Genomic DNA, 27667 nt, shown 5'->3' with positions numbered 1-27667 from the left:
TGCATCGCATCTTGAGCTGGCGCCGTTGCCAGGGTGATGCTGGTCAGTGGAGCCTCAGCAGCAGGGCAGGCACGGCGAGCGATGGTGATGGGCAAGGCTGTCCCTGGTTTGCCTGACATACTGTCAGCAGCACAGAGTTCTAATTAGCCGCTGGCCCAGCGCCAGCCTCTCCTGCAGTACCTCCGCCAGCTCCATCTCTCTCTCCCTGGCTGGCATGCTTCCCATGTCATTCCCATCAGCGCTAGCTTATGCCTGCAGCACCAGCCGCCATCATAACACAACTCTTGCAGTGGAAAGAGACGACAGGCAGGCAAATTTCAAATAGAAGATGGCAAAATGATGGAGGTTTCCCCCTCACTTTCTCCTAGACATAGCTACAAACTTCTGCTCTCACTTGCTTTTCTCAGTTGATGGAGGCCTCTGTTGTTCCTTTCCTCTAACACCCCAAGAATCACTGGAGCTGTTTGGGATGTGGGTTTTTGTCAGGCTTTGCTTGGTACTTCCGGCTGCTGTGGTGTTTCTTGAATATAAAGTTGTTGCTTCTTTCCCTTCTATTGTAGCTTTATTTTGCTGGCGCAAAACCCCCAAACACTCGCCCAGTTCCCATCCGGATGCCGTAAATTTTCATTAGTATTCTGTGATTTAATGATCTATTCCCAGGAGAAAATTAGTCTTCAATTTACAAAAAAATCCCTGTTAATTTAAGCATAATAATACGAGAGTGACTTGCATGTTCCAGCACGATCCCGTACCCGGAGCCATCACTCTCCCCGTGTTCCCGAGAAGGGTAATTATGAGGGAGAATTTTAATAAAACACTGAAGTCCATTTGAAATCTCCTGATGGAGACTGGAACGAGGTTCCTGGGGGCAAGAAAAGCAATTTCCTCATAAAGCAAGAGGTTATTTTGTAACAGGGGAATACAAAGACGGAGCTGAATGGTGATGCTGAACGACACATAATCCCACCCAATTTTGGAGAGAGGCAAGAACAAAATGTACCGAAGAAATTGCCAGGTCTCACCTCAAAAGAAAACGTAGGTTTAATTTTTTTTAAATGGCGCCGACTTTAGAGAAATATGCCAGGTAGAAGCTGCAGGTTTCTTATGGCATGTTTAGCAGAGAGTACAGATGCCTGTGTGTGTTGCTCAGCGTGTCGTGGTATTGTGACCGGTTTCGAGAGACTTCTGTGTTGGCCACAGTGCTAACCTTTAATCTCAAAATGCTAAACATTTGCATGATCCAAGCCCCAAACTCCAGCGATTCTGGAGTCTGCTCTCCCTGCCAATGCCTGCTTCATCTTGGAATCTCTGTGTCTTCCTGTCGGGACTGAGAATTTCTAGCCGAATCCCAGGCCTTTCTCCCTGCTGTGCTTGCATCTGGAATACGGGAGCAGGACTTTTTCTAACACTGTTTGTGCTGAGGGTACAATGCAAAGCTTGTGCAATCAGGAATGGGTTTCCATCGCCTCTCCTATGCAGATAGAACCCATCTTTTGTGCAGATATTGAGATAGATGATGGTGGCTCTGCTCATTAGAGGCAGTGGCAAAGGATAGGTGCTGGGAGTCTCCGTACCTACGAAGCTCTGGAATGGGAGCTCATTAACTTGAAAAATTGGGTCCAGAGGGCTCATTTGTCTGCTAGTGCTTCACTGTTTTTTCTAGCAATGTTGAAAACGAGGGAGGGGGATCGGAGTCCCTTGCACAGCGACTGAGCCTTTGATCCATTCCCATTCTGATTCATGTCCTCTGTCTCAAATTGCTTTTGATAGTATTTATTTTCTGTGGCTCTTAAGCCTGCCTTCTTGGAACACGCAGCGTTCCCCATGCTGTGTGACAGATCAGACATCACGTAGCTCTGTAAACATGACATACTAAGGCCCCTTTTTAAGATGCACAGGGACAAATTCCCTGGTCAGACTGAGCTGTGTTTGGCACAAGGCCAGAGAGAGATGCAGGCAAAAGGTGGCTTTAGGCTGGCTCATCACTGGGCTGGACCATAAAGTCCCTTTTCCCCCCACACGTGTCATCACTATTAAAAAAAAAAAAAAGCTTGTCTTTTCATCCTTCAGGCTGCTCTGATACTACACAGGTATATAATTGACTCCTCAGTGTTTGGGGCAAGTGCAAGGGGACATTGGCTGGTTAAAAATCATTGTCCTTCCTTGAGTTACAAATGATGCCTAAGATGATTAAACTAAGAGAGGATTTTTAGGTACAGAGAAGAGCAACCAAAATGATGAGGGGCATGAAACAGCTTGTCTATGAGGAGAGATTAAAATGCCTGGGACAGTTCAGCTTGGAAAAGAGATGATGGGAGGGATATGAGAGAGGTCTATGAAGTCATGAATGGTGTGGGGAAAGCGAATGATGAAGTGTTATTTACTCTGTCACATAACACAAGAACCAGGGGTCACCCAATGAAAGGAATAGGCAGCAGGTTTAAAACAAACAACTTCCCCTCACAACGTGGAACCTGTGGAACTCATCGACAGGGGATACTGTGAAGGCCAAAACTATAACTGGGTTCAAAAAAAGATTAGATAAGTTCCTGGAGGATAGGTCCATCCGTGGCTATTAGCCAGGATGGGCAGGGACACAACCTCATGCTCTGGGTGTCCCTAAGCCTCTGACTGCCAGAATCTGGGACTGGACAACAAGGCATAGATCACTCACTAATTGCCCTGTTCTGTTCATTCCCCGTGGAGCACCTGGCATTGGCCACTGTCAAAGACAGGATGATGGGCTAGAGATCATTGGCCTGTCCCAATATGGCCATTCTTATGTTCTTAGAAAGCTTCTTTACCTCCCATTCTTTATGCTGTTTGTTTAGTGTTCGTTTTTTCTCTGCTTGGGCCATAGAAGTGGCCTGTTTGGTTTCACTTTTGTTGCTCCACTGACCAGCTCAGTGCTAGGCGTGTGCGCTCCAAACACTGCAAGAGGAGGCTTCTTTGCTAAACAAACAAAACCTTTCCATAGAAATTTAAAACAAACCAAAACCAATAGCCTGGGGCCATTAGCAAAAGGTTTCGGGTTTGTAAGAGCTTGCCAAATTTTAACATAACAGTGTCCCCTGAGGAAGCTACATCCATTTCTGCTTGGCCAGAGAGCAGGACAAAACAAGGGGAGCACGGAGGATCCTCTCTTCCACCTCAGCAAATATGCCAGGAGGAAAAAACAGTCAGAAGGAAATTGGGGCCCAGATACAGCGAATCCCCGTCCCCCATAATACAGGGTAGGATAGGGCAGGGAGGGGAGCTTAGCCCTAGGTCTCTGCAGAAGTTTTATAAGGGAAATCCCCAAAGCAAATGAAATGTTCCTGGCTTGGGATTCATTACTGCTCTGATTATTTCATATTTCTGTTGCGGGAGCACCTAGCGGCCTCAGCCAGGTCACAGGCCCCTAGTGTTAATTGCTGTGCAAACATATAGTCCCTGCCCCACAGAGCTTACAATCTAAAAGCAAAGGAATAAACAGTGGTGTCCTCCCAGGTCCTCACTGGCCAACCGACTATCCGATCACGTTATCCAGCATTGGGCTGTGTTCCTTGGGTATCACTCCTCAGTCTGGGAACCTGAGCCAATGGGCGGTTTCAGCTGGGAACCCTGGGAAACTTGGTGGGTCTGACTTGCTGCTCAGGCATATCTTGAAGGTTCAGAGCAGGGTGAAGATTTAGGGGGTGCTTGTATTGCGGCACTGCTGGACAATAAGGTCTGTGTGATGGTCCTGAGCCATCGAGGATGAAGAATAGGAAATCTACAGCCCCTTTGACAAATGCACATGACCATACACATGGCCCCAAGGGTGGGATCCAATCACTCCGGTAGCCATTGTTGCTTCTCTGTGCACCGGGTAGTGACCCTTGACTTCATCCCAGAGAGTCAATGACATCTCCAAAGCAGCTGAAGTTGTGAAGGTCCCTTATCTCCTCACCTCCCACACGGCGGTCTGGATCACCATTCTCTCCTCTTTTTTGCCCCTCCCTGCAGTAGCAGCAGCTTCGCTTGACTCGAATGCCATGTCCCTGGTGTGGCCTCATGTCTAACCGTCTCAGTGGATATCGCAGTTAATTGTGTGCCTGACATGTGACTCGCTGCTTGGCGACACTTTAATGCCATGATGGATCACTCTGTATTTCGCTGCTTGGGCTTGGTACGCTGCATCTCTCTTTCGCTTTCCTCTTTGTTCTTAAAGGCCTCGCCAGTCCCTCCAGGGGTTGGCAGACCGCCCATTGGAGAGGGAGCCTGGTCAGAAATGTCAGATGTAATCCAGATGCCCTGGGCTCTGGCATGGCCCCCCCAGCACAGTTATGTGCCAGATTCTTGCTTGATAGTAGATGCCACGATGCCAGCTGTTTAGATACTGAGTGTTGAGCCATTTGTGTTTGCATGCTTAGCAAATGACAATACCAGGGACAGTCAAAAAACACCCCCTCCCCCCCCCGCACACACACACACATCAGTCTGGTCCCCCACTGAGATTGTGCAGATGCAGAGCTCTCCGTGGACTGCAGGCCACCTGCATGAGGCCTGCAGCCATGTGAGTTGTACTCGTCAGTCTTTCCTGTCCTTGCTTTATGTTGGAGATCAGCTATCCTGCAGAATGGACATTGGCTTCTTTAGCTGCCTGTGCTTGTTGTCTGCACGTGATTCCACCTGCAAATCGGCCATGGGGCTTCTCTTATGAGCCTAACTGAACTCACTTCAGCCTGGTGTGGATCACTTAGGGCCTTTCAAGTGTATTTGCTAAAGGAGCCAAGAGATCCCAGCATAAGATGTTCCAAACTATTAGAATCTCTTATGTCTGCATGGTTGGCCCGAGGTTATCACAAGTACAGGGTTTGGTAAGAATCATAAATTTCAGGCCCTTTTGCTTCTGGCCAACCCTGCAATCCTGAAGCAGTGGCCTCACTCCTAGAGTTACAGTTCGGTTTCCATCATTGGCTGGAACCAGGCAGGTAAAAATGAAGTCAGAGTTTCCAAACTCTTTCCTGTGGTTTGGTTTGAGCTTGGGCAGTTCTTCATCAAACAGGTTCTCCCATTCCCCCTGTGAGTGAGAGGATGCGATAATGGCGGTTTTCATTTGCCCTGCACAAAGAAAAGAAATGCATTTGTAGCTGTATTCCTGTGCACAAAGTGAAAATAGAGGACCGGCCTCAGGAAGTTGTGGAGTCCAGGTCAGCGCTTCTGGCTCCTAACAAAAGACAGTTTCAGCACCTGCAGTAACTAGCGCAAATCTAAGTAATGTTCTCGTCACACAGCCAGTCCTTACCTTGAGATGCTGTTAAATTAGAAGGGGAATCTATTTCCCGTCCCCCTCCCTCCCCCCAAAAAGCGCGCGAACTCTGTCTTAAATATAGATATATGATATGTAAATGAATCTGACAACTGAGTGAATAAAAAATGAAGGTTTAAATTATTGAGGGATAGGAGGAGATGGTGCATGCAAATAGCATTAATGTAGAAAGAAGCAGCTCTCTGAACAAGGAAGGGAGGTTTTGAAACGTAATTATTTCTTTTAAGAAAAGGGCTACATATTAAATAAAAGCCAACAGAACCAGCACATGTTTATTTCAAAGGCTTTTCTTTCTATCATGTTGCTTCATTCCGCTGTGGTACTTTTTCCCCCTGCAAAGCAGAGAGGAATTGGAGGCTGCTGAATATTTTAGCTTTAATTAAAATAAGATAAATTAAGTTTTGATTGCTACATGAGAATAAATGAGTCCCAGACACTACCGATCACATGCTCTTGGCTCGCATTGAGATGGCAGGCGGAAGGTGTTTGCTAATTGATTTGGTGGGGATAGAACCTTTTCCAGCCTGGCTGTTGTTGCAATCAAATTATATTATACCACCACCACCAGGAAAACTGTGATGGGTCTGAGAGCATTTTGAAGAGTAACGTTTATTCAACCCAACTAGAAAATATACTCTAGGCTGAGATCTCAGCCAGCCAGTAGGCGCTAATTATATTTAACCCATGAAAAAACAATCTGGTGAGCTTGTTGTTGTTGATTTTTTAAGCTCCGCGATACAAATAAAGAGAGAATGCAGTGCACCGAGCTGGGGTGGTTTCTGTGCCCTTCTAACTCCAGAACGGCTTTCTCAGGGGGAAGTGTTTTGGGGGTAGGAGATGCGAGTTGTTTAAAGTGGAAAACAGAAAATTGATTTTTTTTTTAAGTAGTGAAGTTGCCAAGTTATTTTCAGTGGAGGAATGGCTTCCTTGTATACGCAGTAAATTTTTAATTGCTATTTGCATATTTACATTTATACCTGTATGAGCCTTCTAAGGGCTGACAGGACAGGTTACTGCGTTTCATTTTCCTAATTCCAATGCATGGTGGCTTGGAAGAAGCTGTTAAAGCTATAGATCAAAATGTCGTTTATTAGAAAAGTGCCTGCCTAGGGATTCTGGTTCTTAATTTATTATTTGTTGTGTGCTGACAATGTGCTCTGCCCTGTTCTGTCTAATCTATCTTTCTAGCTATTTATATGGCCCTCATCACTGTAGTACTTGAGTGCCTCCCATCGCTTAAAAAATGACAGCGTTGTCTCTCTTCCTGGCCTGACAAGAGAAGCAGAGTGGGGGTGCTTTTCTTCAGTTATTTATTTCAAGTGAATGAACCTGTGAGAAGGAAGAGGCTGTTGTGGGGAAGAGAAAAAAGGTGGGTGTTTGAATGCAGTCAAGGGGTAGTGTTCATTCTTATTTCTTTACAGGGGTAAGTTCCATTATCCTGGTCTGGTTTCTAGGCAGGTGCTGTCAGTCACGAATCTCCCCTCAGTAGCTGGCACACAGCTGTCCTGGGTAGCCAGGGTCACGGAGGGAGAGATGGGCTGATGGACAGTTTGACAGCAGATGCCTTTGATGGACGGTGTAGCCTTTTATTTTATGGAAAGTGCATTTAGTAATGTTGTATTACAACACCGTGGGTTCGGCTCTGGTGGCTACAGTTTCAACCTCCAGCGGAGTGAAAGTCACTTCTTCTACTTGCTTCGGATTTAGAGTCTGTAGGAGCACATAAAGGCCAAGGGTAGTGGCCACACAAACATTTCACAAGTACAAGGTCTAGTCTGTTTTGCAAGTTTTATTCAAGTTACAGTTAAAGTTTTAATTACCCATGCGTCTAGAAATTCATTAAAGACCTATGCACAAGTTACAAATATAGTCATACTTACATCCTTAATGATATTCTTAAGGTCTGATGGCTGCCTGGCCAATTGATCATTGGTAGAGGGATGGTTTCTACTAGAGTTTTCCCATAGGGAACTCAATTTTCCTAATTTGGGCACTCTTTTTTTATAATGTGATTCTGACAATACCTTATTAGCATTTAGGCACATAGTGCACCCTGCAATTAGGGCATGTGTTAGAAAAAAAGTGACTACTGAGTATTTTGTAAGCAAAAAATTACTGTTACTGTTAATTTTTTTGCAATATCACACATTGGTACATTTTTTCCTGTAATCTTGTGGCACAGGGTCATTCTTTGGTCACTCACTTATGTTAAGCATTTTTTAAGCCTATGGGCTAGTCTGGCTAAGCTAAAATCTTACAGGCCTCCGCCTGTAGGCCTTGCATTTCAGCCCTCCTTAGATACCTAATACATACTGACTACTGATCAATCTTCTATATCTATAATCCTACAACTTTACTCTGTTTAGGATACAATAATTCTATATGACATAAGTGTTGGTTAATCATAACATCACACAATAAACTCAAATCACTGGCTACATAGGGATGATTAATGGAGGAGAGATCTTCAAGGCACGTCCCTCTTCCCATTAGCATGGTTTCAGTCTTACGTGGATTCGGTGTCAGCCAATTGTTCTTCGTCCAGGTGCTGATCTCAGAAAGGTTGCCAGAAAGCTGGGAGATGGTGGTATTTTCAGTAGCCATGAAGGACATGTAGAGCTGGGTGTTTGTCCTCATATAGTTGACCCTTCAGCCCAAGCTTCAGCTGGGTGGAGAAACCACCCAGTCCTCGATCTGGGAGTCATTCAGGCAGGACACAAACACGTACTGTGTATTTTAGGTCCCACAGCACAGAGAATAAATACTCAAAGTCCTTCCTCACTGCACATCATTTATGAGCCACCCATAGACTCAAATGTGTTGGAATAAACCATTCACTGAATAATTTTAATCACAAATACAAAGTCTTTGTGCAGATAATTTGAGAGCAGAAAGAGGCTGAATTTGCTGAATAAACTGTTCAGTGTGAATTGTTGTCCCGAACAGTCCAGCAGGTGCCTGGAGCTAGGGCTTTAAAGCAGCTCCTCGCACATACATTCACCCTTTGGATTGACCAAAGAAGGGAAAGTTAATTCCTTCCTGACCCCCTCGGGTTTTCAGGTTGTGCCCTGAAGAGTGAGATCCACTGCCCTTGTCATCTCTTTTAACTAGTCTGTTATCTCAGTAGCTGTCTAAACGGTAGGTCTCCACCTCTCCACACAGACCCCTGTTAAATTCCACTAACTCACGGATCGACTTAAACAAGCGTAACATTTTCCTTAATGAATGAGTCTGGCACTGACAAAACCTGGAGCGTGCAGGAGATTCTTTAATTTTGCCATGGAGTCTAATTTGTGGGAAACAGTCTGCCGATGCCCATGTAGATTACTTTAATTTCAGATTATGTCAATTGTCTATCTGTCATTGTAGTATCTAAACGCTTTCCAGCTAAATTATATCTGCCAGGAAAGACCCCGAGAGGAATTCATGGAGTCTTCTGAACTTCTCCTTTACCTGGTCTAAGGAAGGCCTGTGGGGGATATAAAGAAAACATCTGCATGCTTTCTTCCACACTACCCCTTCTTGGAACGTCCTCCCTCTGTTAATCCATAAAGATACTGCCCACTTCATCATCTGCCAGGATGCCCGCAAGTAACCAGCCAAAGTGTAACTAGTGCATTTGTGGGGCAGCTGGGAATAGCCAATACTTATATAATCAAATATCAGAGGGGTAGCCGTGTTAGTCTGTATCCACAAAAACAACGCGGAGTCTGGTGGAACCTTAAAGGCTAACAAATTTATTTGGGCATAAGCTTTCATGGGTAAAAACCCACTTCTTCAGATGCATGGAGTGAAATTGTTTATTAATACTTATATAATATGCAGCTAAAAATAAATAGCTAATGTACATATGATTTTTTTTTAATTACATACATTTGATTGTCTGCCTCCCTAGCATCCTACTTATATTACTTGTACGACGGTGTAGGAAGCTCCTTTGGGGCAGTGACTGTGTGTGTGTGTGTGTGTGTACTGTGCCTAGTACAATGGACCCCCAGTCGTGACCAGAGACCATAATATAATATACCTCACAGTTATAGTGGGAAAGCTTTATCAAACAGGAAAGCCTTGCAGCATGCCCTGGATTAGTTTAATCTCCTTGAAAAATTGTCCCCTGGCCAACCTCCCCCTCCCCCCGACTGAAAATGCTTTATATCTAGTTTCCTCACACTTCATCCTGGTCTATATCAGCTGCAGCATCCCAGAGGCGCACAGCTGTCTTGGTAGGTCATGAGTGGAGAGCCAGTTGCTGATAGATCTGGGTCCCAACCCATTGATGGTTTTGAAGATCAGGACAGGGCCTAGGACTGGGAGCCAGTGGAGGGACTGGAGCCCAGGTATGATGTGCTTTCAATGGTTTTCCTAATGAGAAACCAGGCTGCCTTATTCTTTTTGACTAGGAGCTTCTCCATTCTTTCCACGTTCCTCCCTAGATACAGTGAGTTACAGGAATCGAGTCGAGAAGTGATGAGTGCATGGACCAGGAGTTGTTAGGGGCGTGAAGTTTCCTTGCAATCTGCAGATAGAAGAAGGCTTTTTTCACTGCCAGATCATCTAGGCTTAGTCACAATGGAGCACAATTCTTAGGCTTTGCGTCACTTTGGAGAATTGGGGCAGATGTCCTGTATGGAAGGGCTGCTTCTTGGAAGCATTCCCTCTTCCAGCTAGCATCTTTGGCCTTGTTTAGATCTAGTTTGAGCAGCTGCTTTCTATACAGGTGGTGATGTCCTCTAAGCATTGTGTCATGCTAGTGATGGTGTTGGTTGTGTCTGTGAGAAATGAGTTGCACAAGTGGGTGTCATTGGCTAATTGCAGCAAGTGCCTGTAGTGTTGGAAACACCTCCCAGAGTGGTCTTCTACAGCTACTGAAGAGGAGTGGGGACAGGATAGACCAGTGGGACTCCACAGATGAGGGCTTTTGGAGAACAGGAGCAGTTATCCTCCACCACACCCTCTCTGAGCCACTGTTTTATATCCAGCTGCATTTCCACCATTTCATGCACGTGCATCAGCAGCACCATGGGCTTGGCTGTGTCAAAAGCTGCAATGAGATCAGGCAGTAGGCGCATTGGGAGATGGCCTGTATCCGTTGCCATGTCACCACCACCTTTTAGTGTCCCTAGGGATGTCTCCTGACTGGTCCTGTCCTGAAGCATGCAGGACGTTGGCAGATGTCACATGATGTCACTACTTTCTCAAGGATTCTGTCTACAAATGGGGTGTTTGGCCATCATTGCTGGGCTTCATTGTGGTATCTGGGCACTGCACTATCTCACCCAGGCCTTTGCATTACAAAAGGGAGCAATCAGCCACTCTGGTGCTTCATATTCTGTGCTCTTAGGAAACTTATCTTAATATTTCTGCTAAAACCACGGACACAGACATTTTCAAAGAACTGTGTTTGTCTCCAGCCCCGCCAGGCCAGGACTGTCCACGCCCAGGCTGAGGTGCCATCCTGCACTGCCAGCAGAGGAGATGAGGTTTGGTCCCCCATCTCCGCTGGCACATCAGCACTGTGGGAGACCGTGGCTGATCTCTGGGGCAGATCGCACAGTGCTCAGGCCCGAGGCCTGCATTTCTTGGCTTTTCTGGGTTTGAGTCCGACCTGAGTGTAGCTTTCTTTTCTCTCTGGTTTGGCCTTCTTAGTCTCCATGGCAACGTGCATTCCCTTCTGCAGAGGCATCATGCTTTGCTTACCACTTCCTAGCTCTGCATTTGTATTCTGCTCCTTTGTCTTCTGTTACGCCTTGGCAGACGGCCAGGCCAGGCATCCATTTCAAAGCAGCCTTTGTTTTATTGGCAAAATGGCTAGTCAGAAACGTATGTGATTTAATCAGGCTGAGAACACTTTGTTTCTTTGCTTTTTTTCTTCTCCCACAACTGTAGCCCGTTTGTTCAGTGGAGCTGGGTTTTACCTGAGCTCCCCAGTGGAAGGAAATACCATGGTTAGCCGCTCAGCCTACTAGGAGAATCTCATTAACATGAATTCTGCATCAGATGCAGGTTTCAGAGTCGCAGCCGTGTTAGTCTGTATCCCCAAAAAGAACAGGAGTACTTGTGGCACCTTAGAGACGAACACATTTATTTGAGCATAAGCTTTCGTGGGCTACAGCTCACTTCAGTGCACCAAGGAGTAGGGTGTAGGGTAGGGGTGGGGGGGGGAGATTTCTTTCACTTTCCTGCCATCTATTTATCTTTGAAAATTCATTTCAAACTCACACTTGTCATTTTGGGAGCAACCTTGTCCGTGCTTGTCGACTGCCTGAGAAACCCAACAGCTGACACCCCAATCTCCCTTCCTTGGACAGCGGAGAAAGCACTTGAAGAGAAACGCAGAGACCAGACTATGGTTCATGCACCCATCTTCCCCTTTTGCTTGCCTGTGTCCGCCTTCTCCCCATCGCCATGGTGGGAACTAAGGTCAAACACTGAGCAGCTGTAGGGGATTTTAATTGCCAGTGAGCGCCAAACGAGCCATTTTTCTTCCTCTCTTGAGGCAGGTGTGAGTCTCAGCAGATGTGGGGGGGGTGCATGTGTTTGTGTTTTTAAAAGTATGTAAATAGATATGCAAATAAGATGGGGCCCTTGGACTCCTGGCACATTGTCAGTGTGGCCCTGGGTATCCTAGATCTGAAGTCCTTGCTACTGAAACTGCTCCGAAACTGACGTCTGCTTTGTTGCGTTGAGAGCCCTCCCTCTTCTGAGGTGCAATGAGGCAGCGCTGGGGACTGCAAAGAGGCAGTTCCACTGCACCAGTGACTGGCTAGGACAGTAACTAAGTGTCTGCTCCCTGTACAGCACTACCATCCGAGATGAGAGGGGAGGAAAAAAGGAGGGTGATCGTGAAACTAAAAAGCTTTGGGACGACAATCAGTCCCAAATCAGAAGCATCCTCCTAGCACTGATCAGAAGCAGAACACCAACAGCAGCAGCATGTCCTCTGACCCAAGCATCACTGAAACCGGGAGAGAGCAGCAAAATGGTGGAAGAAATGATACCACAGTAATGGGGGGAAACGTGAAGGGTTCCAATCCTCTCTGCCTGTCTTGAAAGACCTGGCTGAGAATCAGGGAGTGCTGGACCACGAGTGACACGGACTGTGGGAGCTCAGCAGGAACATGAAGACAGGCTCCTGACCTTGCAAAAGAAAGGGCAACAGTTTGAGGAATGAGCAGAAGAAGGTTAAATCAGGGTCGTTGGGCAAGTATTCCCATGTCCTAACCAATGCCCACCCTCTTCTCTTTTAGATGACCCTGATGCAAACACACCTATCACGTCTCCCAAACGGAGTTTATCGTTAAAATGTACATACAACCACGTGCATGGATTTGCAGAATTCCTGTGGCCTGATGTAGCTTGTTAGTGCGCTGGGTGCCAGGGATTCTCTTGGCCAGAGAGGAATCAGATTTACATATGCCCGTGCTATGGAGTGTAGAAACAAGCATGCCAAGTGTTCAGGTTGCATTACTCTACTGCAAATCAAGCAGCCAAACCAATGGCAGGAACCCAGGCTAGTGCATACACCAAAGCTCTGGGCTCGGACCAAAGCCCAAACCACCCAGTCCCTGCCCAACTCCCAAGCCAATGAGGCAAAAAGGGCAGACTGGGACTGCCCGGCAGAGGCATTAGCAGGTTGGGGGTTCCGTAATAAGCCATCTTTAGCCTTCACTTAACTGGGGCTCAGGGCATGGGGAGCAGGAAGGAGGAAAAGTGCTTGCTTCTGGGGCCACTTCCGTTGTGTGGGGAGCGTTGTTGTTCTATTATGATTGTGGACGGGGGATGCAGCTGTAGGAAGACAGAGATTTCATTTCTCTAACTCTCAGCCAATCGGTGAAGTGTTTTATTACATCAGCAGGATAAGATGCAAAACCAAGGTCCTCCCCACTGTGAATGTGATCGCTAAAGATCCCTTGGCACTTGTTGCTGGAGTAGAGGTGTAAAGCCACATGTCCTGGCCAAATTACAGCTTAGGAAATCATATTGTGCCTCCTTAAATGCCTTGTGTGCAGTGTAGTTGGTCCCAAGATATTAGAGAGACAAGGCGGGTGAGGTAATAGCTCTCTGTGGGTTTGTCTACACAGCAAAGAAAATCCTACGGCTGGCCCATGCCAGCTGACTCTGGCTCCCGGGGTTCGGGCTGCAGGACTGCTTTTTGGCTAGAATTCCAGGCTCAGGCTGAAGCCCAAGCACTGGGACCCTCCCACCTCGCAGGGTCCTAGAACCTGTGTGCCAGCCCAAGCCTAAGTGTCTAAACACCAATGAAACAGCCCTGAAGTGTGAGTTGTTGTCTAGTCTAGTTGCTGTGTAGACATACGCGATAGCTTGTTTCTCTCACCGACAGATGAGGATATGATCTCCCTCACCGTGTCTCCTTAGGTTCCTTGGTAATTCAAGTGAATACAGTATTCCCCTCACTACTTGTCTTAACCTGCTGTGCAGTGGTGCTCTGCTAGACAGCTGCTGGAGTGTGGTCACGAGTAAAGTGATTCCTGTGAGCAGAAAGATCATAAGACACTTTGGAAGGAAATGTTCTGTATAAATGTAACTTCTTGTTGCTATGCTGTTGGAGTTGGATGGCTTCCTTCACAAACAAATGTATACAACATTTCTTTGGTTTCGTATCTGAAACCTTGGTTAGCTCTGTCTTTTGTTGGTTGGTTTGTTTTATGGCAAGTGGAGATGAGCTAATTTCTTACAAGAGGGAACCATTGCTGCCATGGTGGAGCCGCTCTGGCAAGCACAACAGTGAGGGATTTGAAAGTGAAAAGTCTAGAATAGAGAGTGAGGCAGTAGCCAGCCCCTGACGTACTGGGCGTGCACGGGAATGCTGCTGGCCTGTTCTTGTGATGCTGTTTTTAGTGATGTCCAAGACTAACTGCCTGGATTTGGCATAGTTTGCAAATGATATAATGCATGCTGCAGGTGGGGACAAACAAATCCCCTGGTTTGGAAAGGCTTGGAAGAGGAGGGGTTGCAGGGGGTCATTTCTCTGGGTTTCTTCATGCAAATAGCTCGCCTTTGGGGGCGGAGGAGGAAGTGCAGTGGTGCTGGGTCAGCTTAACAGAGCCATTCGTTTTGAATAAGTACATGCCCAGTATAGGAAACCATTTCAAAGAAGGAGCATTAGAGGCAGTTCTTAAATATAAGTAATTGTTCACAGAAATGTCCCCCTTTTGCTCCAGAGTGCATTTGTCTATACAGTACATTGTTACTACAAATAACATAAGTGATTGCAGTTATTCCTCACAGCCCACCCTCTCCCATCACAGAGCTTCATGACTGATTCCTACATGCTGGGGAAGCCCTACAATATCAGATTATTCCTGGACTATTAATACATTCAAGTGAGGATATACTAAAGCAGCGGCTTGATACTCTTACATGCTGCCCTTAAAGAGTTATATCGTTCTGTGACTGGGTAATAAATTATCCATACCACAGGAATTCACAAGCCCTACAATGCAAAATCCTCCCATTCATTAGAGGTCCTAAACCAGCTGCTGTATTTGAGATTCACATTTTGGCCACCGCCTTCAGCATCTGGGAAAAGTCCCTTTGGATTTGTGTGGGTGGGGGGGAGACACACCAGATCAATGGGACCAAAGAGAGCTTGGATTTTGCACAGCCTACGTTAGGCTCATTCTCCTAAGGCTGACGTTCGTTTTTGGATAGCTGAGTGGTGAGCGTTATTTTAAGTATGTATCTGAGGAAGTGCTCTCTATTTTCTGAAACTTATATTTTAGACTACTTTTCTCTTCTGCAGCACATTCAGTGCTCTTTACACTCATTAATAAATTAAGCCTCACACTCTGAGAGTTATTGCAGTGTCCTTTAATAGCTGCTGGAAGCTGAGACTCGGAAGGTAAGTGACTTTCACAAGGTCCTACAACAAGTCCATGCCACAGGCAGGAATAAAATCCAGGAGTAGTGACCTGTGGTCTTGTGTTTTTAATTGTTAAACCACATTGCCTGCCTCAAGGCAAAGAAACTTTGCTGTAGAATGCCTATCCGGCCTGGGACAGTCACAGGAGTAATTAGTGCCAAAACACCTGCTGTAGTGTGTGTAACTGGTCAACAAAACCTGCTCTAGCGCCACGTCTGATTCTCGGTCATTCAAGAACTCCCCAGACTACTATCCTTGTGAACTCCTGCAACACATAGTATTGCTGGTGCAGAAGAAATACGGTTTGTGGCAGAGTAAAAATAGTGTGTAATATTATTGTACAGTCATGCAAAATTAAATGGCCCAAGTCTGCAAGTAATCTAGCTCTACTGAACAGTGGTGCCATGGAATAAGTCATTGAAGATAAAGAGATTCATCTTCAATAGACAATGGTGTAAGAGAGTCTGAACAAACATAGGCAGCAATCCTAACAACTGGAGCAGACCACCGGGGCCGAGTTGGATGTGCATTCTCCACCTGGTCCTAGCTTGACCTCCTCTGTCTACGCTACTAACGTTGTGTGCTCTGTTGGGACCAATCTCCTCTGTAAGGGCTTGTGACACCTCGCTGGCAGCCACGCCTTACCATTGCGCTGCACAGCATTGTGTGCTGGTGTAAAGACTCCACGAGGGGGGAAGAGTCCCAGAGCCCAGGCTCCAGCCCAAGCCCGAATGCTTGTGCTGCAGTTGAATACCCCGCAAGCCCTAGCCAGCTGACACCAGCCAGCTGTGGGCGTTTTATTGCCGTGTAGACATACCCTGAGCACCTGAGCCAAAGCCTATTGAAGTCAATGGAAAAATACAGGCCTTGAAAGCAATTCCAAAATAACTCTGATCACTGCAGACTGGGCAGTGCAGACTGGAGGGAGCTGCACAAAGGAAAAGAACAATGAACCCATCCATGTGATATTTCTTTGGAAGTGTAATGGAACCCTGGTAAAGAAAGAAAGATTGGAAATGTCCATTGCACTGCACCACTTAGGAGACCAGGGGACGTGAGGAAGGGATAACTGGCTGGATGCAGAGTGAAATTTAGGCTCAGCAATTCCATTTTGCAGCTGGCAGCTTTCCCAAATGCAGACCAGGAAAAGCAAGCTGGGCCAGCTTTAAACCACAGAGAAATTCTTTCTCTTTTATTATTTTTGTGCAGATTTAAAGGATAGGATTAAATTATCATTTAATAACCCCTCTTGCCTGCTCTCCCGACTCTGATCACCCTGTGTAATGGTGATAAAGCTGGAAATGCAAGTGAAGCCTGGAGGCTAGGCAGTGAATTTTCTTTTCCTGAGCACAGATCTAATGGCTGTTTGTTATTGCGGCCTGTGAAATAGGCACTGGCTGTTTAATCGCGAGTCCTAGGATGAGATTTTGCTCTTTTTGGCTGCGTTCCAGCTCTTGTTGGAGGAGAAGCCAAATCCTTTTTGTTCGCAACTTCAAAATCTGTCATACTCTTTTTCTCTTCCTGGTTAGGGATCCTACAAAGACTAAAGTAATCCTTGCTTATGCAAGAAGTCCAGTTGACTTCACTGGGACTGCTTGTGTGAGTAAGACTTACTTGTATAAGTAAAGATTGTCTGATCAGTCCCTGTATGATAAGCCCTTAGCACAGGGCTAAGACTATTTTAAAATGCTCCAAACATAAATACTGTAAATAAAAGCTCTACAGTGATCTGGGAAAGGAGGGTTCTGGTAGAGTAAGACACAGTCTCTGTGTGTTAACAAGAAGACTGTTTCCCCCTGTCTGTCAGATCAGCTAATTTGGATTATTTAAATCAAGTGCAATTTTGAAAGCAATCTGTTTTGCTCATGACAGCTTCTTCATTCTATGTAATGATGCTGAATGTAACAAGCGGCAAAGGGTTATTGACTGCAAATTCACCACATTCCCAGGCCTGCACTTCTCACATTGACTTATAAAAGGAGCCTCTTGCTTTATTTTCCCCAGACATTAGGCAGAAAGTATTTTCTAACATGTCGGCTTTACAACTTCACACTGAAGCCCTCATTTGCTATGAAGACTTGACAGCAAATTGCAGATAAAGGGAAAAGGTGGGGGAGGGGGAAGTAGGAAACATATTGAAATGGTGCCAGCTTGTTTTTAACTATTTTTAGTCAGAAGATTTCTTTATCTTCTGCATTTTTTCTTTCTTTCCCTTTTCTTTTTGTTGTTGGTTGGTTGCATGATGTGAACATCCTAATTAAGGAGAAAGTTATACCGGTAGTTCCAGAAGGAAGGAACCCCGTGTCTCCATCAGGATGTCAGGTCACACTCAATGGGTTTGGGTGGCAGCTGAATTGCGATGCTAGCCAGGGGCTAGGAAAAAGGTGTGTGGACGGATCAGTGACCAAAAGGCCATGTTTGTTTAATGGTGAAAGTGTAACATTAAATTATCCATACTGGGCAACGGCCTGAACTCATGGGCAGGATTTGCACCCTGGGATAGAAATCCCCATTATTAGTAACTATTTGTAGTACTGTAATGCCGAGGAGGCCTAGTCGTCCGAGGGGCCCATGGGCATCACATTAGCTCTCCTCCAGTCACCTGGTACAGAGACTGATTTAAGCGATAGGTTATGTAGCACAGTTAGCAGTTCTGCAATTTCAAACTAGGAACCCATTGCAAAAGGGATAGATAATATGACAGAAAATATCATAATGCCACTATGTAAATCCGTGGTATACCCACACCTTGAATAATGCAAGAAGTTCTGGTTGCCCTATTTCAAAAAAGATCTATTAGAATTGGAAAAGGTACAGAAAACCATACCAAAAATGGTCAAGGATACGGAACAGCTTCCATCTTAGGAAAGCTTACAAAGACTGTGACTGTTCAGCTTAGAAAAGAGACGACTAAAAGAAAATGAGATGGGGGTTTATAAAATCATGAATGGTATGTAGAAAGTGAATAGAGAAGTGTTATTTCCCCCTTCACCTAACACAAGAACCAGGGGTCACCAGATGAAATTAATAGGCAGCAGGTTTAAAACAAACATAAGGAAATCCTCCTTACACAACAGACAGTTAACCTGTGGAATTCATTGCCAGGGGATGTTGTAAAGGCCAAAACTATAAGTGGGTTCAAAGAAAGAATTAGATAAGTTCACAGAGGATAGGTCCCTTGATGGCTAGTAGCCAACATGGTCAGGGACACAACCTCATGCTGTAGGTGTCCCTAACTCTCTGACTGTGAGAAGCTGGGACTGGAGAACAGGGGATGGATCACTCGATAATTGCTCTGTTCTGTTCATTCCCTCTGAAGCAACTGGCACCAGTCACTGTTGGAAGACAGGATACTGGGCTAGATGGACCAGTATGGCCGTTCTTATGAAACTAAGGACAGATGGCAAACACTGAGTAGAATTGACTCTAGATAGAATCTAACAGGACAGCCTTGCTCTTACATTCTTCTTGGGGCCCAAAACAAAAAAGAGCATTAAGGAAACCCAGAATACCTGGCCTGTCTCTTGCTAAGCCTGAACAAGCACTTTGGTTGGAGTAGCAGCAGCAGAATTACTTTGGGAAAAAATTCCTCATGGAGTTCCTCTGCACCTAACCCAGATATTTCTGCGAAGAAAGAGGTAGAAGATCTGGCCCATCATGGATATGGGCTAGTGTTGGGCCTGTGCTGCCCTGCCATCCGTGATCCACAATCACTCCCTTATTGTAGCCGAATTGATAAAATCCTGTATTCAGAGCAGAACTCCTACCGGTATGAAGCTCAGCCTCCTATTTTGGCTTTGTCCACATCATCGGCAAGATGTGAAACAAGATGAAATAAATAGAGTGCATGACCACTTGGTACTGCTTGCATCCTGTTGCTATACTGTGCCTAGGAATACTGCCGCAATAGCTGGCACTACTTTTTGGCAGGTGAATTCTCACCTCCTTGCACTTCCCCCTGAAGAGACTCCCTACTTGACGGTTGTCACCTAGCTTGAATTTTGCAATGCTGTCACAAGGCCAGTTTGCTGGTATTTTAAAACTGCAAAATTGGCTCTGAGTTGCAGGGAAATGAGACTTTGGAATTGGAAGATCTGGGATCAGAACATGGAGGGGAGGAAGTGATACAGGGTTAGTTAGTGGAATAGATAGGTCCACTGAAGGTGTATAACTGAGCCTTGGTATTTAGGGGTTGAATGGAAGCAGTTGCTGAATAGCAGACCACTTCCTAGGAGCATGCGTATGCATAAAATTAGAGCAGAGTCTAAAATAATTGAGAAACCTACAGACCTTGACTATGATTTTTATTGACAGTGCCATGATTCAGTTAACAACATGACATAACTAGAGAGCATAATATATTTGTTAACCTTCACAACGGAAGACAGGCCTAGCAGCAGTTCTATTACATCAGATACTATCCCTTTCAAGAGTGGATGAAGTGGGAGTGTGGGGAATGAAGCACAGTAACAGGAAGTGGAACAGAAATGTCAACAAAGAATGGCCTCCAGTTACCCAGCTTGACACATAAATAAACCCCAAACAGCTTTTATAAATGAGGAAAAATTAATCTCAAAGGAGATTTCACTTAGAAGCTTCAAAGCTACTGTTAGTAACAAAGAAATTGATTTTAAGGTTGTCATTGCCTATTTAAGTAAGAGAAACATGACACAATCTCTTTGTGTGTGTGTGTGTTTTCCAGCTGCACAATAATCCAAGTTATATTATTTAGCATGTAGGAACAGGATGAAAAGGACCCTTTTTTCTATGCGGCTTTGTTGTAAATGCTTGGCTTTAATAATATGAGGTTTCTTTAGCAGCAATATATTGCACCCGTTCACTCTACCAGCAAGACAGGCTGTATTCTAGCAGATGTCTGAGGACAATTGGGGGTCAAAATATATGTGACGGTCAGCTTGCTCGCTAGTCTAGGTGAGTCAGATTTTTGACAGGTCACAAAAATAGCTTTAATTTTTTCATTAGTACCAATGATGAGGTTAAAAACCAAATGAAGAGATTTTGCAGCTGGGCTGGTAAATGTTCATGACAGTTTTGCAAGAGGTTTTTCCCTTCACCAGCAAAACAACCACCTAGCTGCCTTCATTCTCGTTTCTCACAATCTCCTATGATAGCACAGTTGAAACTCTGCTTATTTCCATGTTAACAGTAGAAGAGTTTGGAAAAAAAATAAATTCCTGAATAGCACTGAAGGCATGTACAAGAATAATTGTTTCCTTGAACAGTAACTGTTCAAACTCCTAGGCTAGTTTGAAGTAATGCTTCAGAGCTAAATGCAGGAACTGCCGATAAGCAACCTTGTGGGTGACAGGGTTATTATGCACCAAAGTATTCCAGCAGTGGTGCAGGACGGCATGTATAGTAGGCTAATGTATCTGAACATATGAGGGGAAAAAAATATTGGTTTGTAGAGATGTAACTAGAGGAATGTTACATCCTCACTATTAGTCTGTCCGGCACAGCACTAAGCCCTTTTCACTTTAGCTGTTTTGGGTAAAAACCTATTATCTATTCTCACTATTTATTATATTCGCCATTGGCAATATTGTGTCTATGTCCTTGTGTGGTGTTACTGATCAGATATTGAAACCTTACTAATTTTTTACACTAACTAAACACAAGGATGTAAACATGTAAAATAAATTATATGTACAAGTTTGAAAAATAGTTACAAATTAATCATATTAATAAATGTCCCAGTGTGTGTTCAAGGGACACAGCTTAAAATTAACCTTGTAAACAACCCCATTTCCTCAGCTGTCAGTATTAACACCTTAGATTGCTAAAAGTGAATTTTAAACATTGAAAAAAATCTCCCCAGAATCCACTTCTGCTGTGATGTCTATAGAAAATCAGTCAGTTAAAGCTGGGTAGATAAGGCTAGTTGGCAAAAACTTTCTAATATTTTTAATTGTAATTTTAAATAGAGATATACAAAAACTATATATATTTGATTGTATTGCTCTTCCCCATCATCCATATATGACTTGTCTTCCTGGGCCCTGAACCTAGGAGATATTCTGTGTGAATGGGCCTCTGAAATCCACGTGGCTCCTACCCATTTGGAGTCTGCTTGCACAGAATACCTTGTATGATCAAGGCCCTCGATTATAATATTTGGGAAAGGGAAACTATCTTCCTATGTGTTTGTACAATGGGCCTCTAGGCACTACAGTAATAGAATATAAATATATTACATCACAATAAATCAGTTTCCTGCTGTTATTTATGCTCTTTGTTTCCTTCCTATGTTTTCTGGGCTTGGATGATGAAAATCAAATCATTCCTGTTTTTTAATAGTCAGTTTCATTTTCACATTCTCACTGTTTCAATATTCTGGGTTAAAAACACAGCAGGACAATGTTATTGCACACAATAAATAAATAAATAAATTGTGTGCCATAACATGATGCCTTTGAGAATGCAATCAAAAATTGCATTGCACTGCAAACTTCTGATTTGCTATCCACTATAACCCCAACCCTCTCTTGGCATTACTGTTTTCCAGTTCTCTCCCTCCCTTTATTCCCCTTAATCCCTTTGACTAGTTTCATTTGCCTAAACTCATTTTTGAGGTAACTCCATTAAAGTCAGTGCAATTAAACTTGGATGAATTTGGCCATCTATTTTTTTGCATTCTTTATTTTCCACATCCAAGCCCCAGATGACTCTGTATACTTATTTGGATTATTATTTATTTAAGTATGCTTTTCACTTATCGAGGTTCATGCCCACAATGTGCTAGGTACTCTCCAAACAGTAAAGAAAATATAGTCCTTCTCCAAGGAGCCCACAATCTAAAGACTGACAAAAAGATGGGGGAAAGCTATGTAATACATTAGTAGCATGGTCAAGGGAGTGCTTGACTATGTCTCAGTAATGTTAAATTAACATCTTTTTTATATTAGTCCCAATTACTCCTCAAACATATGTCAGTACGCTGACTCCCCATTCTTTGTTGCATCCAACATAAGCTGGTTGTTCTCACTTTCAAGGCCCTCATGGTCTATCCCCACTCTGCTTATCTCTCATTGACTATCAAGATGCCTCTGGATGGCCCATAATGTCATCCTCCATCACTCTTGTTAAATTTTCAAATAAGCACTCTGTGCTTTCTTCCACACTGCACTTCATTATTGGAAGAAGGAGCTCCCTGTGATTATCCACAAAGCTACTTCATTATTCAAAACTCTCCTTTTCCATGATGCCTATAAAAAACTTGACAGTGGATAGGCTGCTTATGGGGGGAGACCACTGCTTATCAGGCTGATCAATATTGTCTCATTTCCCCATCTGTCTGTCTGTCTTCTTGTTTTATACTTAGATTGTAAGCTCTTTAGAACAGGGACCATCTTTTTGTGTTTATACAGCACCTAGAACCATGGAGTCCTGGTCCATGACAAGGGCTCCTAGGCGCTGCGGTAATATAAATAAATAATAATGTCCATAGTAGCATTTGTAGCAGAAAAGTCTTCAGGAATGATTTGAATGCAGAGAGAGTAGTGGATAGTGGCCATGCTGGTGAGCTTCCTTCTTTTCCATTTTTAGTACAATATGTTTTTTACCTCCTATTTTAATTAACAGTCTTTTTTGAAAACACATTAACCCCTTCCTTTTTCTTATAGTCTTCATTTTTAGAGGGATTGCAGACTATTGTCTTACTTCTGATGCTTACCTAGTAAGTTAATACCGATTCCTCAAAATGTGTGTTCTGCCGCTGCGTTTTATACAGAGCTGAGCACACTGCCACTGCCCAGAAAATAAAATAATGGGCAGAAAAAATACTTAATGGAAATGGTGTGTTGTTACTCTCCTAGCTACTTGCTTTGCATCTTCCTAGGTTGCTCAGGGAAGTGATAGTCTCTCTCTCTCTCTGATATTGGTGAGACATGGCTTGAAATTCTGTTCAATTCCAGTCACTTAAGTAACCTAATAATGTTGAGAAATTAGATCAAAACTACTCACATGGTGGCTGAAGGAACTGACTTATTAAGAGACAGTCTCCCTGTCCAAGTTGACTGCCATGGTGGCACTTGTGGTTCCATTACAGAGTTACCATATTTTATACTGTGGCAATAGTCTGTCTATTGCAATATTGAGATGATTGCGTTGTGTCCCAAAGGTATCTCAGGGCAATTTTATTGTCTTGCTGGATGCAGGACACAAGACAGTTCCCATTCAAAACTGGGATTGGTCCATCAAATATATGGCAACACAAGTTATGGAGATATCCTATCTCATAGAACTGGAAGGGACCCCAAAAGGTCATCAAATCCAGCCCCCTGCCTTCACTAGCAGGACCAAGTACTGATTTTTGCCCCAGAGCCCTAAGTAGCCCCCCTCAAGGACTGAACTTACAACCCTGGGTTTAACTGGCCAGTGCTCAAACCACTGAGCTATCCCTTCCCCGCAAGTTCCATAGGTCTGATGCTGCTGGGGTTCAGGCAGGTCTCATGTTCTTTATGTATATAAATAAGGAGGTCTCTCATGGTGGGGGTTTCCTGCCCCAGAGATGGATTTCTTGCATGCACTGTGTGGTGATGTATCACCCTATAAATAGGCAGAATTAGATTTTTTTTAATATAATTTCAACATATACTATCTGTTTAAGCATTCTTTTGTATTTATTTAATATTTCACAGTTGCAGGAAATTAGGGGGGATCAGACAATAATTATTTAATGATAGTAGATATTGAGATTTAAAAAGTTAAAGCTTTATAACCCTTAAAACACAAAGTGTCAACATAAGAACGGCCATACTAGGACAGACCAATGGTCCATCTAGACCAGTATCCTGTCTTCCGCCAGATGCTTCAGAGGGAATGACAGAACAGAGCATTTACCGAGTGATCCATCCCCTGTTGTCAAGTCCCAGCTTCTGGTATCAGAGGCTTAGGGACACCTATAGCATGAGGTTGTGTCCCTGACCATCTTTGCTACTAGTCATTGAGGGACCTATCCTCCATGAACTTATCTAATTCTTTTCTTTTTTTTTTAACACAGTTATATTTTGGGCCTTCACAACATCCCCTGATAATGAGTTCTGCAGGCTGATGGTGTGTTGTGTGAAGAAATGCTGCCTTATGTTTGTTTTAAACCTGCGGCCTATTAATTTCAGATGGTGACCCCTGGCCCTTGTGTTATGAGATAAATGATACTTCCGTATTCTTTTTCTCCACACCATTCATGATTTCATAGACTTATATCTCCCCTTAGTCATCTCTCTTCTAAGCTGAACAGCCCCAGCCTTTTTATGGAAGTATGTCCTCTTAGAGAAGCTTTTTTATACACGTAATCATTTTTGTTGCCCTTCTGTGTCTTTTTCTTAATTCTACAGCACATGTAGAATATTAGGGTTGGAAGAGACCTCAGGAGGTCATCTAGTCCAATTCCCTGCTCAAAGTAGGACCAACACCAACTAAATCATCCCAGCCAGGGTTTGTCAAGCCGGGCCTTAAAAACCTCTAAGGATGGAGATTCCACCACCTCCCTAGGTAACCCATTCCAGTGCTTCACCACCCTCCTAGTGAAATAGTGTTTCCTAATATTGAACCTAGACCTCCCCCACTGCAACTTGATACCATTGCTTCTTGTTCTGTCATCTGCCACCACTGAGAACAGCCGAGCTCCACCCTCTTTGGAAACCCCTTCAGGTAGTTGAAGCTGCTATCAAATCCCCCCTCACTCTTCTTTTCTGCAGACTAAATAACCTCAGTTCCCATAGCCTCTCTGCGTAAGTCATGTGCCCAGCCCCCTAATAATTTTCGTTGCCCTCTGCTGGACTCTATCCAATTTGTCCACATCCCTTCCGTGGGGGGGGAGGAGGGGAGGCCAAAAGTGAACACAATACTCCAGGTGTGGCCTCACCAGTGTCAAATAGAGGGGAATAAGCACTTCCCTTGATCTGCTGGCAATTCTCCTACTAATGCAGCCCAATGTGCCGTTGGCCTTCTTGGCAATGAGGGCACACTGCTGACTCATATCCAGCTTCTCATCCACCGTAATTCCCAGGTCCTTTTCTCCAGAACTGCTGCTTAACCAGTCAGTTCCTAGCCTGTAGCGGTGCATGGGATTCTTCCTTCCTAAGTGCAGTACTCTACACTTGTCCTTGTTGAAATATACAGTAAATATTCTTAAATCAAACTCTTACAAGTTTTCAAGCAGCATTTTTTTTTTACTTTGTCTAGCTGTAAATTATGATTACTGTTGAAAATATTTTTTTCAGTTGTGTCTGTGTGAAATTGACATTTACAGAAAAAAAATCTAATTCTTCCACATCTACCTCTAAAGTAGCAGTTCAAGTCACAGATTATGGGGGCGAGGGGGAGGGATTTACATAAGGGCTAGGGTTTGGCTCAGGTCCGGGAGGGGAGTTGTACTGTAGAGCTCACACTGTAAGGGTGGGTTGTAATGTCACCATGAAAGGGGGGGGGGGGGTCCTCTGCAGAAGGAGCTCTCTGTGGTCCTGTCTACACAGGTAAGGATTTGCTGGTACAGACAGTAGGGCTTTTCCTGGCATGGCAGCGAATGTGGGTACAAAGCACTGGCAGGGAAGGGTGGGATTTTTTTCATACTCCTAACCTGCAGCATGAGTAAGAGTGGCGAGTTATATGGGCCTGTGGTACCCGTGCTCCAGCAAATTCAGGGCCTAGGGGCCCAGCTCCAGCAATATTTGGGGCCGGGTCTCTCCCCTTGCCCTGCCTTCTGCCCCGTGCTCATCTCCCAGAGTGTCCCCCAGCCCTACTTGCCACCCTCACATGTCTCCCCCGGAGCGTCCCTGCCTGTGCTGTGGGCAGCGGGTGGCTGCACTGTCGCTCCGCGCTGTGCTCCTTTGCCAGCCGCTGCCGACTACACAAGGGAGCGGCGCACATGTGATGGCAGCTCCCCCTCCCCCTGGCACCCACCACAGGGGAGATAAGGGGGCTTCCTGCACCTGAGAGGGGCCCGGCCCCTATGAGCACGTGCAGGGTCTGTGCTGGATGAGTGTCCTGCCGGGGGTGCAAAAGGGCTGGGGGGACTGTGGAGTCCTCCTCTCTGGCCCCAGCCCCAGGGCAGCCTGCCTGCACCCCAAACTTCTCGTCCCCTGCCCCCACTGCCCACATCCCCTGCATCTCATCCCCTGCCCCCCAACCCTCTGCCCCCCTGCATCTCATCCCCTGCACCCCAACCCTCTGCCCCCCTGCATCTCATCCCTGCCCCACCCCCTCGCCCCCCAACCCGCTGCCCCCCTGCATCTCATCCCCTGCACCCCAACTGTCTGCCCCCCTGCATCTCATCCCCTGCCCCACCCGCTTGCCCCCAACCCTCTGCCCCCTGTATCTCATCCCCTGCCCCACCCCCCTGCCCCCCAACCCTCTGCCCCCCTGCATCTCATCCCCTGCCCAACCCCCCTGCACCCCAACCCTCTGCCCCAGCCTTGAGCTCCTCCCAAACGCCCCAGCCCTCAGCTCCCCGCCCCTTGGCCCCACCCCATTCATTTTGTTATGTGCACCAATATGCAGGGTCGGAACTTGGACCTGTTCTGGGCGCCACAAAAAAATCATACAAACCTGCCGCCCCGGGCATGAGGCCAGCCAAACCTTTCCCTGTAGCCCCGGGCTGTGTGTGGCAGGGACGCCGGGAACCACGAGAGGCGGTGGTGGGACGCTCTCTATGGGGTAGTGTAGGGGGAGCCGGGGAAGGAGAGTCTTTGCAGGGGTTTTCTTTCTCTCGGGGAGGGGGGCCTCATGCTTTCTGTTCTCCTAGGCGGGTGTCCGCCCGGGGAGCTAGTGCTGATGTCCAGGGGGTGTCTCTTTGCGGCGCAACCTTCGCCATTAGGGGTCTGGGGGGAGGGGTGTTCTCTGCTCTCCGGGTTGCTAGGGCGCCATGTTGGGCGATTTGGTGCCCCGGAAGTGATACCCCCGGCGGGATTTCTCTTCCGGTGCGGCGGGCCAGCGCCGGACCCGGCCAAGTTAGGACGGAGGCAGGAAATGGCGGCGACGCTGCTGCAGCAGCTGCCGGGCCCCCGAGCTCCACTGTGCCGGGCCCAGGCCGCCTAGAGAGCCGCCGAGCCAGCGCCGGGCCCGGGCCGCAGCCACCCCGGGCCGGACTCCGAGCACTTTACATACATGAGGTGATAGGCGGGGAGGTGTGAAGGGCGCGGAGCGGGGGGTGCTGGGGCCGGGGCCGGGAGGCGCTGGGACCGGGGCCGGGGGGCGCGGAGCGGGGGGTGCTGGGGCCGGGAGGCGCTGGGACCGGGGCCGGGGGGTGCTGGGGCCGGGAGGCGCTGGGGCCGGGGCCGGGGGGCGCGGAGCGGGGGGCGCTGGGACCGGGGCCGGGGGGCGCGCCGCACCGGAAGAGAAATCCCGCCGGGGGTATCACTTCCGGGGCACCAAATCGCCCAACATGGCGCCCTAGCAACCCGGAGAGCAGAGAACACCCCTCCCCCCAGACCCCTAATGGCGAAGGTTGCGCCGCAAAGAGACACCCCCTG

The 27667-nt window shown here is 46.0% G+C and overlaps 1 protein-coding gene across 18 annotated transcripts in view; it reads left to right on the top strand.

Moving 5' to 3' along the window:
- The window catches only part of TNRC6A (trinucleotide repeat containing adaptor 6A), a 173912-nt gene that overhangs the window by 63696 nt on the left and 82549 nt on the right, over nt 1-27667 (top strand). The window contains exon 1 of one of the 18 annotated variants that reach the window (XM_034783088.1): nt 27134-27307. The exons of the other annotated variants lie outside the window; for them this stretch is intronic. Within the exon in view, the coding sequence (XP_034638979.1) occupies nt 27303-27307 (5 nt within the window). The 5' untranslated portion in view covers nt 27134-27302. Of the gene's footprint in view, nt 1-27133; nt 27308-27667 lie in introns of those variants that run through there. 18 annotated transcript variants of the gene reach the window in all.

This window comes from Trachemys scripta, chromosome 10 (assembly GCF_013100865.1).
Source record: "Trachemys scripta elegans isolate TJP31775 chromosome 10, CAS_Tse_1.0, whole genome shotgun sequence".
NCBI classification, from domain to species: Eukaryota; Metazoa; Chordata; order Testudines; family Emydidae; genus Trachemys; species Trachemys scripta.
The sequence above is the reverse complement of the archived record's forward strand: the minus strand, read 5'-3'. Positions and strand labels throughout refer to the sequence as shown.